The sequence below is a fragment of the Stegastes partitus genome, unplaced genomic scaffold (genome assembly GCF_000690725.1).
Source record: "Stegastes partitus isolate 25-593 unplaced genomic scaffold, Stegastes_partitus-1.0.2 Scaffold329, whole genome shotgun sequence".
Classification (NCBI taxonomy): Eukaryota; Metazoa; Chordata; class Actinopteri; family Pomacentridae; genus Stegastes; species Stegastes partitus.
Window position 1 is genome coordinate 185,973 of NW_007578060.1, and position 17,272 is coordinate 203,244.

General features: G+C 41.8%; 1 protein-coding gene across 2 annotated transcripts in view; it reads right to left on the reverse strand.

Moving 5' to 3' along the window:
• The window catches only part of tuft1b (tuftelin 1b), a 26,211-nt gene that overhangs the window by 6,396 nt on the left and 2,543 nt on the right, over nt 1–17,272 (reverse strand). Inside the window, exons 1-7 of one of the 2 annotated variants that reach the window (XM_008283852.1) lie at nt 11,343–11,367; nt 3,277–3,339; nt 3,101–3,199; nt 2,918–2,992; nt 2,727–2,792; nt 1,256–1,345; nt 440–550 (exon numbers count right to left, since the gene is read on the reverse strand). In XM_008283852.1, the coding sequence (XP_008282074.1) occupies nt 440–550; nt 1,256–1,345; nt 2,727–2,792; nt 2,918–2,950 (300 nt within the window). In that variant the 5' untranslated portion in view covers nt 2,951–2,992; nt 3,101–3,199; nt 3,277–3,339; nt 11,343–11,367. Of the gene's footprint in view, nt 1–439; nt 551–1,255; nt 1,346–2,726; nt 2,793–2,917; nt 2,993–3,100; nt 3,200–3,276; nt 3,340–11,342; nt 11,368–17,272 lie in introns of those variants that run through there. The other variant, XM_008283851.1, reaches the window with a different exon arrangement.

The following is a 17,272-nucleotide window of genomic DNA, read 5'->3' on the forward strand; positions in this document are numbered from 1 at the left end:
GGAGTTTGAGGTCTCATTGGTAAGACTAAAGACTAATTTCTCATGTTAACACAAAACATTACTGAGCCTCTAGTTGTTGTTGTTGTTGTGACACAAGACAGTAGGAACATGAAGTAAATGGTGCCACGTGTCGGCCTGTGGCATCAATCTAATTTAGCTGGTACAACTAATACAATAAGGAGGCTGAAGTCCGCAGAGAGAGCTCATGACACATCAGTCAGTGATAACATGTTTGTGTTAGCGTCCCTACGTGCCCCGACAGATAAATGCACTGCAGATTAAAGACGGAGGATCACAAGGGGGAAGGGATGAAATCCAAAGATACCACTGACAGATAATGAGAGTGATTAAAGGAGCGGGAGAGCAGCAGAGGGCTGAGTCATAGCTGCAGACAGGAAATCGTGTCATGTTACTCATCCCCCACCCCCCAGAGACGGACCTGCAGTCTCTCTCTCTCCTCCTGATGCCGCTTCTCCATCTCCGTCAGCTGTGCGTAAAACCGGCCGGTGGCCTTCCTGAGCCGGGCGCTCTCCTCCTGGTCGTCCTCCACCTGCGAGAAAGTGACGAGTTCAATTAGACTTAATCTGCCTGAACCTGAGGGCGAGGGAGGCCAAGGCTAACATGCAGATGAAAGCAGGCCGTTCAGCGGATGTGTTTAAAAGGTTACTCGGTCTCGCCTGAGGTAACAAAAGCATCAAGACAAGAAGCTCTTTAACTGTACACAGATAATCTTTTATCTCTGGGGCTGTCGGGGGCAGTTTTCCTCCTCTCTCGGACAAACAGCGCTCTGTGCATCGCCGCATAATCCGACACCGCTTAGAAAGCAGGGCGGCGTAAACTGACCCTTGCTTACCTATACAGCACACATACAGGTCGCCGGGGTCGGATATCCACACGGCTTCCCCCCCCTGCTCCACCTCCCTGACAGATGACTGGTGTTGTGTTACGGGAGATGTTGTGATGTGCTGAGGCTAGAATAAAGCGTGGGAAACACAATATCGTGCATGTGCTTGCTATTAGTCAGGATGTAAGCGAGCCCTGGCGCTGTGTGAGCTGTGTGATGAGCTTCAGAGAGCCTGGCGATGTTTTTCTTGCTGCTGCTGCTGTAAGTTGGAAACAGCTGGAGGGCCCAACGTCTTTTACCATTACCAATGACATGCCTGTCGTTTGAATATTAATTTAAATGCTTTCAGTTTGCCCGTATCGAACTGATGGATAATCCGTCACACAGACAAGAGAAGGCTGATGCTCTTACGCTAGAGTCCGAATCGATGAGGACAGCGTTGCCGTTGGTGACAGATGTTTGGCTGTTGCGCACGTTGACTCTGAAGCCATTGACTGGATACTGTAAAGGAAATAAAAAAAGCAGAGTTTTATTTCTGTTTTTACTCCTAAAATGTACAACAGAGGCCAAGAAAGCTGGAAACTGAGCAACTTGGACAGATCAAACTGCCAGAAACTGTAGCACATGTACCGTTAATTCAGTTAGTTTTTAAGCCATTACATAATGCATACTTCAGCTGCTCAGGCCAAACAGGCTCACCAGGCCTCGTAGCCCATCAGCAGATTCCCCGACTAAGACGTAAGGTGACTAAGCCTTTTCTGTCTGGGCTTTTGAGTGTTTTAAACCTCATCTCAACACCTTCATTATTCTTGAAGGCGTTTTGTTGACATATATTTAAGGAGTTTTTCTTTCCATTGAACTAGTTTCGTTCCTTGATTCAAACATGCACTCACCAGAATTGATCCATGTGTTGTTGTTTTAGTTGATTTACCTCGTCTTAAATTTAAAGTGCTGTATTTATTCTTGATGGTTTTAATATTTTACTAATTTTTATGGCTCATTTTATCTGTATGCATAATTCTTCAGTTTATTGTGTGTTTGCACGGCTGTTTACTAAATGAGGCCTCAACCAGAACTACTAGTTTAAATAAAGGTTGAGATGAAGTTAATAAAGATTATTTTACTTTTTTAAAACGGTAAAGCATTTCAGAACGCTGGTCTGTCAGAAAACAAATCTGAGCTCAAAATCATATTATTTAATCAACTTAATTTTACGTGTCTCATTTAGAAATTATCCAAAAAAAAGGAACAGTTCTTATGTAACCAAATTGTGTAAAAAGACTAAAAAAAAATGGCACCACCGTGAAGCCATGAGTGACTCAGCTGGGACCAGCAGTTACACAACAAAAATTCAGGAACTTTTCGGGTGAACCAGACTAAACAGAGCAGACAGGAAACAAGAGCGTAAACAAATTAAAACTGTAAGTAGTAAAATGTAGCCCCCGTTTCTTTCTTTGACTTTTTTTAGGATTGATGGCATTATAACTTTGTTAAACTGCACAGAAGACTATTGTTCTCTGACACTGTGGTTCTGCTGTTTCAAAGATATTATACATTCCAGTATAAAATGAGCCCACAGTGAGCTAAAATATGACTGGAGCAGAATATGCTTTGGATTCAGGCAGTTAAATAACCATGTGGAAAGAAAACCCAGATCTTAGTTCCTCCTAAACCCAAGGTCACCTCCTCGTTCTGCTCTGAACAACAGTTAAAAACTAAATATATTCAATTTTCAAGCAGAGCCTCTTATTACAGAATCTATTTTTTGCTAAATGAATGATTTAAAACATAAAACGAGCGTCACAATTGCTGTCAATTAAACTTTTGTTTGATTTACAAAGACGCTGAAGCCTTTAACTTTCCAGCAGCGGAGGGTGTGTACCTTGTTGTTGTTGCTGCTCTGCCTGGCTGCCATCTGCTCTCTGAGGGTCTTCAGACAGTACCTCACCTAGGAGCCAAGACACAGCGGGCATTAAAATCATGTCAACACAACTGTGTCCTTCACCTTGTTCGACTCTTAGTGTCATCCTAAAAAGAGCGTGGACTCATTGTCCATCATTAAGACAAACTGACCTCCTGAATCTGTGACACTTCGTCCGTCAGCATCCTGACGCTCTCTGCTGCCTCTGGACGGGATTCGAGGTAAACCTGGGTGACACAGTGATGGGAGTGAGTTGGATAATACAGGTAAGTACAGCTCAAGTGTCCGCGCAACTATAAAAACAAACATTATTACAGCAAAACCAGCTCACGCACCTTGATGACTTCGACTTTTTCGTCTGTGGGGGTGATGAGTTCAGGCGTCTTCTCCTTCTCCTCTGGTTTCTGTGGCAGCACAACTGCGATGCTGCTCTCCTACATTCAGTCAAAATATTAGATAATGCCCCCTTACCATATCAATTCTTTTAGTAAACCACTTCAAGAGTTCGTACCTTGCTGCTGTATCCCGCCTGATCCTGACCTTGTAGGGCGAGTCTGAGCCGCCTGCACCGCTCCTGAAATGAAAGATGAGAGGATAAGAGGAACTTACATGAAGCAGAGGGGATTCTCAGAAAAAGGAAAAAAAAAGAAAAACAACCAATGAAGGAGCAGGGCTTAAAACGAAAGTCAGAAGTGAAAGAGAAGAGGGTGGAGCAGACACAGAGAGAGAGAGAGAGAAGAGGGTAGTTTTTAACAGTAAAACTTCCCATTACTCAAGTTCCTCTGTGGATGCCGCACAGTTAGACCGTAAAACCTGGCAACCCACACAGAGGAAGATGTTTCCACTGAGTCCTCGTTGCCAAGTCTGGTGATTATGACCAAACGCCGCTCGCTGGAGAAGAATTAAACCAGTCGGGGGCCAAAAATACCAAAAACATGTGGCTGCTTAGTCACTGCAGTCGCCTTGGCAACGAAAACAGACAATATGGGATAATACCTGTCATGCAAATTTATACAACTTCAGTATTTTTAGGACCAAGAGTGATACCGCCACACACAGAGTGGCGGTTCTGGAAACATCCAGATGGTTTGACTCAACATGTGGCCCTGGTTGTCTGTTCTGTACATACGTCTACTATATCCTAGCCTCTTGTTCTACATAAATCTAGACTTGTGCACACTGTTTTACTGATGTGTATTCTATTCTAGGGATCTACAATTTCTTCTATTCTGTAGATATGTGTTTTCTGTTCCAGCTACGTTCCTTCTTTTTTACTTAAATCTAAATGGTAAATGGACTGCACTTATATAGTGATTTTCTACCTTAGCGGTACTCAAAGTGCTTTACAATGTGTTTCTCATTTGACCATTCACACTCACATTCATACACCAATGGTGACAGAACTGGCATGCAAGGTGCTGCCTGTCATTGGGAGCAACTTCAGGTTCAGTGTCTTGCCCAAGGACACTTCGACTGGGATTGAACCACCAACCTTACGATCAGAGGACAACCGCTTTACCACCTGAGCCGCAGTCGCCCCAAGCTTGTGTATAATATTTTACTCAGAACCAACACATGCGACCACATTACTCCTGTTTTAACCTCATCACGTTGGCTCCCAGTATGTTAAAGTATAGATTGTAAGATTTTACTGATGACCTTGAAGGCCATTCATGACCTCTCTCCCAGGTATAGCTCTGTCTCTGACCTCTTCGTACTTTACACGCTGATAAGCACTTTGCGATCATCAGGCGACTAAATCTGAATGTTAACAGTTGTGGCTATTTATTGATAAGATCATTTACAGATTTTACTTAAGTCTTAATTGACTTTTTATTCATCTTCTTACTTTTTCCTTGGGTTGTTTTATTCATATACTAAACTGTTTATCTGCTTTCTTTTAGAAACCTGTTGACTTTATGACCTGTGTAGCTCTAAAAATATCTTAAATAAAGATCACTACCATTACTATTTTTCTATTTTGTTGTTTAGATATGCATTTTATCTTCTTTTCTATTCAGCAGGTATTACATCTTTTCCTGCAGGTATTTCTTTTCCCTTCTGCTCTGTGAGCGAGGCAGGAGGAGTAATTTATGACTTGACATATTCCAGAAAGCACCTGACGTCTTCGCGGCTCCTTTATTTGTCCTCCACTTGTATCGCTGATCTTTTAATGACGCACCGTATTTTCCACGCCAACACCTGCTAGGGACTGGACTCTGTTACTGTGGGCGTACTTTAATCTGCGTTGATTTCAGCCATTAAGTCAAGTTTCTGTAGCTATTAAAGACTATTTTAAACAACAAAACACTCAGATTTTTTTTAAAAAGACAACTAATTCTATTAATAGATAGTTAATAATAAGCAGTAAAGGAAAGTAGTCACTCCCACAGCTAGGAAATGTGCAGTTTAATTGACAAGTTATGTAAAAAACAATAATAATATGAAATGACAGTTAAATTCCTTAATTGTACCTGACCCTTTCAATCTCCCCCCGAAAGCAAACCAGAAAAAAATTCCTTTGAATGCACATAATCCTTGCTGGGAACACCCATTCAAGTATGCTGTGGTGTGACTGCACATAAATCGTGTTGCTTTTTCTGCGATTGTGCAAAGAAAACAAACCCGCTCATCCCTTTGACAGATTAAATCCACTTCAGGTGGAGGATAACAGCCCAGCTACAGTTATGTAACCTCGTCTTATCAGCAACTAAACTAATCTTTGCCTCCTTGTTGCGTTGGGTGTGTGTGTGTGTGTGTGTGTGTGTGTGTGTGTGAGAGAGAGTAAAGTCATTATTTGGGTTGGACGTCTATGAAAACCCGCTTTTACTTCGTGGTTCTTGGGGGCGTTATCATCATCAGCGGCCTTAATTAAAGTTAGTTTGGGTGTCGGCAGCAGCAGAATAAATTAGAAGGCTGCACGAATGACATAATTTAATAGCCAGAAGCAAAAAGAAATAAAAACTAAACGTCCTGTAGAGGTTTGGACTGTAATTATCTTCTTTGTTTGTTGTGTTTTTAGTTGGAAATCCTCAGACAACTACTATTAATAAAGAATGAAATACAGAAACAGCACCCAGATAGTTAAGTTGATAAGATATAATTAATTTGTTTTCTCCTCCAGAACATAGCAGCACAACACCATTTATGCACGGCTGACGTCACACTTCGCTGGAACTTTGCTCAAAAAAACAAACTCGTAAAAATATCTTCCACTTGCAGCTTCTTATTTTTCTGTCACAGAACTATTTTTACAGGTTTGACGGGCAGGTGCGAGTCCTGCATTGTGCATAAAATGTGAAGATCGAGAAGAAACAGGTGTTTTTCTCCCCCCCCCCATGCCTTGATGTCCTCACGCAAGAGGAACATCATAAATCCTCACCCTGCATGTGGTCAGTAAACCACTGAAACATACTACGCGGTGACGCTGCTCACACACTGGACTAAATCCACGCTTAACAAAGCCGCCTTACACACCTTTAATTGCACTGACACGTCGGCCACATACCACAGTCTGCTGTCATCTTAGAGGCGATGCTGCTACAGCAACAACCTCAGAGGCGTTTATTTGTGACGCCACAAACAGAAGCGCTTTAAATCGAGAAAATGACCAAACGCTGTAAGAATGTAGGAAGTATGTCAGAAGGATTAAAACGTTTTGCAACTGACCCTTACGCTGGAGACTGCTGTGAGCACCAACTTGATTATCCAACCACTCCTCCTCCTCCTTTCCTGGGAAAATCCATTAACTGAGTCGAGTTTCCTGGTAGCATCATGACAATGCAGCCAGTTGGAGGCATGTGAGGCACCAGTAGCCTGTTTGTCGTCTGTGATCAAGTCACATCAATTAGAGAAATAAAAAAAGGAGCATAAAACAGTTACCAAATGTGGTGCCTGATGCTTGAACGTCAAGACGGAACACGATGTACCTTAGGCACGTTTAGAGCTGCTATTAATAGTGTTTCTCAGACTGAACAATGAGATTAAAAGAAGAAAAGTGCAATGTACGACAGCAAATATCCCACTTGTGGATCTATAACTGCCATAAAAAAGAGTCTAAAAAAAATCAGTTCCAGTAAAGGAAATGGCAAAAATTTATGAAGGAAATGTAGATATATAATTATCTAGATACACATTGTTCAAATGTCCATCCATCCATTACCTATACACTGCTTAATCCTCACTAGGGCCATGGGGGGCTGGAGTCTATCCCAGCTGACTCAGGGTGAAGGCAGGTTCACCTGGACAGGTAACCAGTCTATCACAGGGCTACACTTAGAGACAGACAACCAAGCACACTCACATTCACACCTACGGACAATTTACAATCACCAATTAACCTCAACATGTTTCTGGACTGTGGGAAGAAGCTAGAGAACCTGGAGAGAACCCACGCTGCACGGGGAGAACATGGACACTCCATGCAGAAAGATTCTGGGTGTCCTCACCGGGACGTGAGCTGGCGACCTTGGACCAGCAGTGCCAACCCCGTTATTCAAATTTCCAATCAGACAAAACATCTTAAACTGATCAAAAGATTCCAAACAAACACAAAAATAAACAAAATCATGGATGATAGACTGAAAAATGTCAGAACCAACAAGGATTAATGAGCGCTGATCACCAAACAAAGAAGTAGATCAGTTCTGCTTGCAGTTGTTTTCTTCCTAATGGGTCACTAAATAAACCAATATGCGAAGGGGATTATGGCTCCAGAGCGTGTGTGAACATGCCGACTGTAAGTCATACGGAGATACACGACTTTGAAAAGCAGGACAACCCATGGTGCAAAACGTGGGGAGCACATTTGGCTGCTTACGTCAGCAACCAGTTCTCTGCTTTGCAAGTCAAACAAAGGCTAAATGGTTCAACTTGACTGGCAGCTCTTTGAGCGTAATTGCGACGCCTGAAAACCATCAGCTCTGAGGCGGTGACATACAGGCCAATATTTCACTCTGCGCCGAGGAGGCGACAGCTCAAGGGTTTCTTTCCCTGCTGAGACGCGAGGAAGATCGTGGGACGGACACACCCTGGGCGGTGCTAACATTACACCGAAACACAATGTTCTGCACCTCACCACACGCTATTATCCTTTGTGTTTTTGGCATGAGCTCATATTTAGATTACACACGTTTAGCTGACAATCATGCACGGGATGTCAAAACGCAGACATCAGACCTGTAAGTTCAACAATCATCGGTTTGTTTTAGCGTTCAAATAATCCATAAAATACATATTTGACTTAATTAATGTGTAGTCTGTTAGAACTTGTTCCAAAAGCCCGTCAGGTATTTTCTCTTCGCCTGGGAAATGTTCTGCTTTTTATGTGTTTGGAAGCAGCAACAGCAGAGTGTTGAGAAATAATGAAAATGGCAGACTACAATGATGTTTAGAAATAAAACACTGAACGGCAACACAATCACTCATCATCAGATTTCAGGACACTATGTCGTACTCCGGAGCGGCCTGGATGGTGAATGAAAACAGGACTGATTTACAACCACTCCCACATCAAGTGCTTATTATGTGTCACTGCAGGCAAAATGTCCTGTTCTGTACCTGTGATCGCGTTCCAAGTCGAAGTTAAACATTTAATCAATGCATACTTCTGCTGTCCCGGCCTGCCCTGTTTTGCATATGAGGCGAAGTTTGGTCGCCCTGACGCAACTGCCGCGACACGCACATGTTGGAAAAACAAGGGAGTCAGAAAATGTGGGCAATGAGGAAACTGACAGCATTCAAAACAAACAGGGAACAGCACCACAACACCTGGATGCTTCTGCTTCCTCACTATAGCGTGGCCATGTGGCATTCACCCATTTATGTGCTCTATGCCAGAGTGCTGCTCCTCCAGGCTCGTCCACGCCGCTCAGAAATCTAGTTAATATCCATTTCTACAGCGCTTCCAGGTGTCTGACCTCAACCTCTCTTTAAAACACACACAACAATGAAGGCTGCAAAGTTAACGTGAAATCTACAATTCTAAAACAATTTCATTTAGCTTTTATCCAAACCGACGTACATCTGAGAGCGGATACGACACAATAAGGATTTAGTCGGGGGAAAACAATCTATAGAACAAGTTCACATGTGATAGGAGGCCGTGTGGGAGGTAATAGGATTTAATTTTTTTGGTTTTAAGTCTATCTACGTCTTGCGTAACTGTGCTTGTTTACATATCAACTCATTTCATAATGCGGGCAGCCTCCAGGTTAATTAATGTAATCACTGATAACATCGGTACAGCTGACTGATGTGTTGCTCCATCAGAGAGACAGATAAAGATAAATGCTCCCACAAAGTTACGAAACCATGCAGAACAAATAGAAAACAAATCTGTCGCGTGGCTTTTTCACTGCAGTCATTTATAAAGTACAGCCGACGTTGTTGTCCTCATGTTTAATAAAGTAATTAATGAGTTTTGTAAATAAGTGCATTTGAATAAACCAATTAACCAAATTTGATGAGTCATAAAGTATCTATTTGTGTTTTTTTTTGCATCCAGTCATGACCACACGGAGGTCAGAACATCTCTATTTCTCACACCATTGCTCACACCTAGTAAACACATGTCCACATTACTGTTGTGAAACTAAGGAGTTAAAAAGCAAAGGTGCAGGCAAAGTGTTGCAATAAACACTGTGGGAGATAATCTGCTGCTGGAGACACCTGTTCAATATAGGTCAGCTTTAAAGCTGAGCAGCAGCAGTGAGCCTGGAGGGGGATTCTGTTCTCATCGCACCAAACACAAGAAGAGGAGGACAGAGCAGCCCTACAGTATGTTTACTGTGATTCCCGTTTAGCGGCTGCAAGATGGGAGGACCACCCTAAAGTCAAGAGTAATAGAGCAGAGAAGGACTGAAACTAATCCGCTCTTCACTTTTTTAATAAATTGATCCATTGTTTCATATGATTAATAACTTTCAAAAGCCTAAAGTTGCACATCCTGTTTGTTTTCAATCGTCCAACACCAAGAGATCTTCAGTTTACAAGGACAGAAGAAAAGCAGCAAATCATCACAGTTTAGAGGCTGGAGCTTGACTGTTATGTTTTATGTTGATTGACTAATCGATCAACCGACTAAAAGTTTCAGCTCCGAGGTGCGGTGATGTAAAGCTGCATTGTGTAGAAGAATAATGGTTTAGTTCAGAGTACAGAAGACCTGAAGAGAGTGATGAAGCTGAGCCGAGCGAAGAAGAGTGCAGCAGAGAAGACGATATGTCATTAGCACCGACACACTCAGGTAATCAGGGAAAAACTCGATACCGCCACAGATCGCATCATCTGTACTGGATGAGTCTCGTAGATGAAAGAAATCCGCTCAGCCTGACTCATGCTCACTGTTTTCTATGTGACGTTAGAACCTGACAGATGGTAGATTTTTGGAGTTTATAGCATAAAAATGTCAGAAATCAAGTTTAGATCTGCTAAGATTGAATGAATTTTCTGAGACGGATCATAAACACTTAACATCTCTTATCTTCGTTAGAGTTGTATTCAAAGGGAGAACAATGGGGTTATTGTTTGTCAACTTTGCAGCAGCACATTTTACCAACTAGTTTGCATTTTTCTTTGAGGACGCCACTTCACTCCACACCGTACTCTGCTACATGTGCTGCACACAGCACTGAAAGTTCTGCAAACAACGGAGTCGGCGCCATTTCTAAACTACCCCGAGCATCTTTTCCTGTTTGGTAAAAAGAAACTTTCACATCAGTGCTTGTCGGACAACATATGTGCCAATACCCATATATCTGCGGTAAGCTAATGTTGATCCATGCATCAGTCGGACTCGAGGTGACATCAGCGCTTCACCTCAGTGTCCAATGACTTCACTCGATCAATACAGGACCGTCCACTCCCAGCGATCAGACTGCAGACTATAACGCGACTTAAAGATGATTCCCCGATGAGTCCAGACTGACTGACGCCAAAGAACAACAATAAACGAATGATCCACGACACGCAGCTTTTAAACCTATGCATTAGATCACTCTAAGACGCTAAGAGGAGAAAGCTGATGAGGCAGAGGCAACACATCTGCACCACCAGAGCTCACAGCCGAGCGTGAAATCCATCCATCTCTGACTGCAGTCAAAACAGACAAGTTTTATCGCCCAGCAACGCGACAGCACACGATACGGAGGCCGTAAAACACTTAAAACAACGTGGTAACTTGTTGATAACAGCAAGTCTTGCCACGCCAAACCTTCCTGCGTGATTAATGCCAGCTGAATGTGTCACCCGTGCAACAGCGGCTGAACCACTTTTCCGTTGAACAAGGAGCAACTGACACACAGGGGGTGGCACGAGAAAGTTTCAAAGACAAACTCAGTGTCAAGAAATCAGGTGATCTGCGCTAAATGAAATATGAAGAAGAGGAACCTGCAGATTTAATTAAATGTAAACTGAGAACACAAGAAAGGACTCTACATGTGACAAGCTGACGAGGAGGAAGACAAATGAATCACACATTTACAAACATAAGCAAAACTACAACTGCAAGCACCGGCAAGAACTTCACACTCACTAAAAGCACCCTTTGCTTTATCTCGTAAAACAATCGCTGATATCTACCTGAGCAGGCAAAGTTGTCCGGGACGCTTTCCCCAGTGATGATCAGCCAGCTGCGATCCAGACAGTCTGCGTCTGAGTGACTAAGTGCGTGGGAAGCCTCGGCTGTCTTGCCTTACATGGAAGGGTGAGGCTCCACCAGCGGCCCAACCCATCTTTTCCTCCAGATTGTTCTCCGGTCAGAGAGCTGCGGTGCCAGTCCGAGGAGGAGGCACATAGCTGCTAGCCTCCCCTGCAGGACTTGTGATGCCAAATACACAATGGAAAGAACTGGAGGGAACATTTCCACAGATTAGATTATACGCAGGCCCTCGAGGAAGATGTTTGTTGGTGGTGAATCTAAACTGTGTGACATTTTCGGGGTCATTGAACCCATCTGAAATGCATGTTGTCTAAAAAAAAAAAAAAAGGGCAAAATGGCTTTATTTATCCAAACCAGGAACTGTGAAAACAAGAAGAATCGGCAGATATTTCACTTTTTCAGTGATTTCTCTGCAACATGCAGTTTTGTTGGGAAACTTAAATCTAAGCTTGGGTTAGCGTTAGCTCAACTGGTGGAGCCGACGCAGAGGTCATGGGTTCGAGTCCTGCTCATGGTCCTTCAACCAGTCTTCTCCCCACTTTCCTGTCTCTTGCTCGACTTTCTGATCGAACAACAGCAAAAAAAAAAAAAAAGCTAAAAAAACCCCAACAAATCTAAGCTTGGGATACAGCGTTAGCTCAACTGGTGGAGCTGACACAGAGATCATGGGTTTGAGTCCTGCTCATGGTCCTTCAACCAGTCTTCTCCCCACTTTCCTGTCTCTCTCTCTTGACTTTCCTATCGAATAAAAGCAAAAAGGCTAATCTTCAAACCAAATCTAAACTTGGGGCGCCGCGTTAGCTCAGCTGGTTGAGCTGGCATCCCGTGTTCAGGAGCTATTGTCCCTGACGCAGGGGTCATGGGTTTGAGTCCCGCTCATGGTCCTTCCCCCATTGTTCTCCCCCACTTTAGTGTCTCTCTCTCGACTTTCCTATCAAATAAAGGCAAAAATTCCAAAAAAAAATTTAAACAGAAACAAATCTAAGCTTAAAATTGTGATATTTAATCAAAATCCCTTTATTTCACACTTGCCAATTTAAAAATGTCCAAAAAATAAACCATTTCCACTAACTATATTCTGTAAAGAAAAAAAAAAAACAGAAAAAAAAAAGAAAGTGCAATCCTCAGTGAATGTGAGAAGCCATTAGTAACTGAGCTGCGACTAACAGTCATGTGACAAAAATTCAAGGTATTTTCATCTGATCTGAGTGAAACTGCAGGGTGTGTTTACACAGAGCAGGTATGAAAACTAATTTAAAATGTTAGTAGTAAAATATCAACGTATGTAGAGTAACTGTTTTTCAGTATGTCAAGTGAAGGATTCTTTCATTTTTTTAAATAAAATAAATAATCTGGGATATTTAACTTTAACTACAACTGCATCATTCTCCACAGAAGACATTTTTAAGTTCTCTCTACTTCCAGCCATGGTCATGCTGTGTCCATAGAGGTGCTGGACTTTATATTACAGTGAAAAATAAGCCCACAGCGAGTAAAACAAGTGAGAGGAAAACACCCAGAAACTTCTCCAGGTCCAGAGGATTAACTTCACCACAACCTGGTGGGAAGACTCAACTTCCATTCTGCTTTCATTTAATTGCAGAAAACAGAAAAAAAAAACTGGAACAGTGAGCATGAAATCAGTATGCAAATTTTAATTACTCTTAACCCAGAACACTGAGGTGAGCCCGAATGTGTGGAAATACGCTCTGCAAGTCACCGAGGACTGTGAGAAAAGATAAAGCCGTGGAATGGAGAAGCCTCATTTATCTGCCACAAGGTGACAGTGGTAGGTAGCAGCGCTCTGAGGAATGTGCGGTGCGAGTTATATAAGAGAGATTAATGAAGCGTCTTTATATAGCAGCCAGTGGCTCTGCGAGCGCGTGCAGAGTAAACAAAACTGTGCAAACAAAAGTCAAATGGCGAGCGCTCCAAATATGTTCATGTCTGTGTGTCTGTGAAACTTCATATCATCACTGAAACTGTCTCAAATCTGTTTTTATTACCATTTCAAGTGCTTTTTTTCTCTCTCTTTTGTTTATTTCCATTATGCCTGTGCAGATCCTTAGTCATCTGGGTGACGGTAATCCGAGGAGCTTCAGTAGAAAGCGACTGGACTTCTGCTGCTGCTTTCTACTGAATCCCAGAGGATTTACTTCCACTTCACGTTATTCTGTATTTTTTAATGAATGAATCATCGGCTGCAACAGTTGGTTCATTGAGTGATTAGTAGATGGACTGGAACATATTTAGCAGCTTAATCATTTAAAGTCCTTTTGTTAGAGAAAAATCTCCAAATTTATGTTAGTAAACGAAACATCTTTGGGTTTTGGACTGGTGGTACTAAATATCTGATTATGCTTCTTAGGCTTTGGAAAACTGGACTGAAACAATTTTACATTCACAGCTTATTGCTCAAATTGATTGTTTAAGAAAATAATGGTGAAATGATCATTAGCTGAAGTCATAGTTTTACTCACAAAATATCAAAAATGAGTGAAAAACTCTCATATATTTTTAAGTTATTCAATTCAAAGTGATGTAAAACTGCTAAAAGTCACAAATTCTCAAATTTAAGAAGCGAAAACAAGTAAATGTTGAAATTTTTAACTCAGAAATTACTTCATCTGCTAATTAGTCATCAAAAATGAGAAACAGTTTCACTACCGGTGCATCATGTTCTAAATATAAGACGTTAAAGCTCCCAGTTTTGCTTTTCTGAGTTTCTAAATTGCAGCTAGAAGGTCGCCGGTTCGCATCCCGGTGAGGACACCCAGGATCTTTCTGCATGGAGTCTCCATGTTCTCCCTGTGCAGCGTGGGTTCTCTCCGGGTTCTCCGGCTTCCCCCCACAGTCCCAGTGAGGATTAAGCTGTGTATAGATAATGGATGGATGTTTCTAAATTTGTTCAATCAGCAGCTAGAAGTCTGATCAGAAGGTCGGGAGTTCAAGGCCCAGCACTACCAAGCTGCAAGACCCTCAGTGCTGCACCACTCTGCGTTCTGACCCCAACCTCCCCACAAAGCCCGGTTATGTAAAAGCAAAGAATTTCACTGCGCTGTGCTGTAAAAGTGATGACTGAAGGCTCCTTCTTCTTCCAACACCCTGTTACATCTCACCCTGCTTGTATACAGTACCTGTGCGGTTGCTTATAACTCTCTTGACATGTGAGCAGTGCAAACACGCCATTTAACAATGTTTGTATCGCACACAAAAGGCTCAGAGTGGATCTGTGTCGCACAGCCGTGTAAGTACGCTGCTGACACAAAACGCAATACAATCCAGCTGAACTATTTTAATGACAGCTTTCGCCCGGACGGCTCTCGCGTTTTCTCACGCCATGACAGTTAGCTGAAGTTAACCCCTAAATGGAAATGTTTGCTGCTGTGAGGTTTGGATGCAAAAGAGGGTCAAAGCTCGTGCTTGCTGTGTGATCACAGGATTCAGTGAAAAAACAACACAATGACCCACAATCATGGTTCACTGTCACCACCTTAACCCCCTAAGTTTTATTTTTAAATTTATGCTTTAAAAAAATACCCCAAAAGGATCGGTGGGCCCAAATAGACAACCTTGAACCTGAAGAGACACCGGGAAGAATTTTTAAAGACAGCAAGTCTAAGTCTCCCAGAGTGACAAACTCAAGCAAGAGTTATAATTTGCACTTCTGCCTAATCAAAATACTAGATTACAGAGGGGAAAACAGGCCAACATGAATGAGTCAGGACACGCTGATGCTGCTGAACGTGTTTGAAAGAGTCTCAGCTGCAGATTACATGCAAAAGAAATGAAGAACAACAATGCTGCATCCATTTAATCGTACTATTGTTATTCTGTAAACAAAAAGAGATGAAAAACTGGTTAAAATGTGTCAGCAGGGGGCCAGAAAGATGCCAAAAATTATGGAATGCTGGTAAATTCAAAGACTGTTTAAAAAAAAAATGGTGAAAATAACAGCAAATATTCATAAAGTATAATGAGATTAAATCCAGCAAAAGTGTAATTTTATGGTCACATGTTGTGAAAAAGCAAATTATTATTCATCAAATCATTATTTACAGTTTAGTATTTATTATAGTAACCATGTGAAACGTTTTTCTGTGATTTTACCCGATTTTTAGAAGTAATTTGATTTAATTTAAATCTGTAAAACAGTTTTAAAAATGTTTCAGTCCGCAATATATGTATTTTTGTCAAATAATGGTAAATATCTGTAAAATAATTAGATTTTTAGCAAATTTAAATACAGTCAAATAGTTTATTTAAAAGTAAAACAAGTAAAAGAACAAATCACATCCATAAATAATACAGATTTTTGATATTGACAATATTAACAGTTTTGACCTTTTTTTACAGTTAACATGTAAATTATTAGTTTATTTTGATTGATTTATGTTTAATTTAGTAATTCTGTAAAATAACGGTAAATTGTTTGAAAAATTACAGTGAAAAGTTGTTAATTTTTACAGTGAAAGTAGCAGCTACACATGTTGTCTTGTCTTTTTCCTTAGTCACAATAATAATCTGCAGTTCCCAAAATGGTTCAAATCACTGCACGAAGCTCGGCTACCTGTTCAGGTCGTGTTTTAATAAACAGAGACGAGCTGCTCCCGGAGCCGTCGGGTTGTAAAGGGTTAAAGATGCTGTCAAAATGGCTCGTATTTACAGATTCATCCCGTCTTCACTCTGAAATCCACATCGTTAAATCCATAAACAACTGATCTCCCACAACTACAATCAAGGACTTCTCCTCTAAGCGTTTGGTTCCATGTCAGCAGAAAGAGAAGTTTGTTCACTTCTTCTCCTCCTGCCACAAATCCTTCTAAACAAATGATCTACATGTGCCATCACGACTGGACGTAACACTTATCAACTCAGGGATGTGGAACAATAAATCTCTTTAAGTGTAATCGCAAGTTATGCAATGTTTAATCTTTCCTTTGGCAAAGCTCCATTCAGGCCTGTTGAGCTAACATCACTCCTGAATTCATTCAGAGATGTGTGGAAAGAAAATAAGGTGCAGGATAAGAAGAAAGTCATTGTTTGAAGAGGATGTTTAACGAGCAAACTGACATTCTCGCCGATTAAATTCCACATTTCTGATCGTCGCATCAGCAGAAGGAGTTAAAATGTGACCGCTGTTTTAGAAGCAATTAAACATGGCTAGAGGGCGTGATTGTTGCTCTGAATGACGCTGGCAGTAGGCGCGCTCAGGCTTCACTTGTTCCAACACATCGGTTTGTTCTCGACACGTTGGTTTAGCTACGAAGGAACAGCTCCTACTGTACTGTATAAACTCTGTGGAGGAAGTTACTGATGAAGAAAAACAAGCAGCAGAACAAACAGCAGCTACACATGTCGTCTGACCAGAGCGAGGACATCCAACCGATAGCATGCACAAAGTATTTGCTTTTGTCCGTTCAGAAAACGGCCATTATGTTCAGGGAGCAATTTGCACTTTGAGAAGATGAGAAACAACCTCAACTGAATCCACTTTTACGTTGCAGCTATTTGATTTACAGTCGTGACTCGATAGTCCGACACTAAATGTAAAACCTTCTTCTATGTCGGATAGCAAGGCTGTTGGATTGTCAAGATGGAGGTCCAGATACAAGGAGGGCTTGATGCTGGAAGGCTCATTAGTTGTTAATTATTGTTCATAGTTGTTACAATAACTAGTGTATTGTTAGAACACTACACATCGCTGGATTTAACACCTAACTGACCAGTGTGCTTTTGTGCACGTCGGAGCGCTCCGACGGGGTGGAAGTGTCCAGAACACACGGGCAGTACTTGGCTGCTGATGCTAGTTTAGTTAGCGCTCACACTTCTGTTTCCACCATCGGTGGCG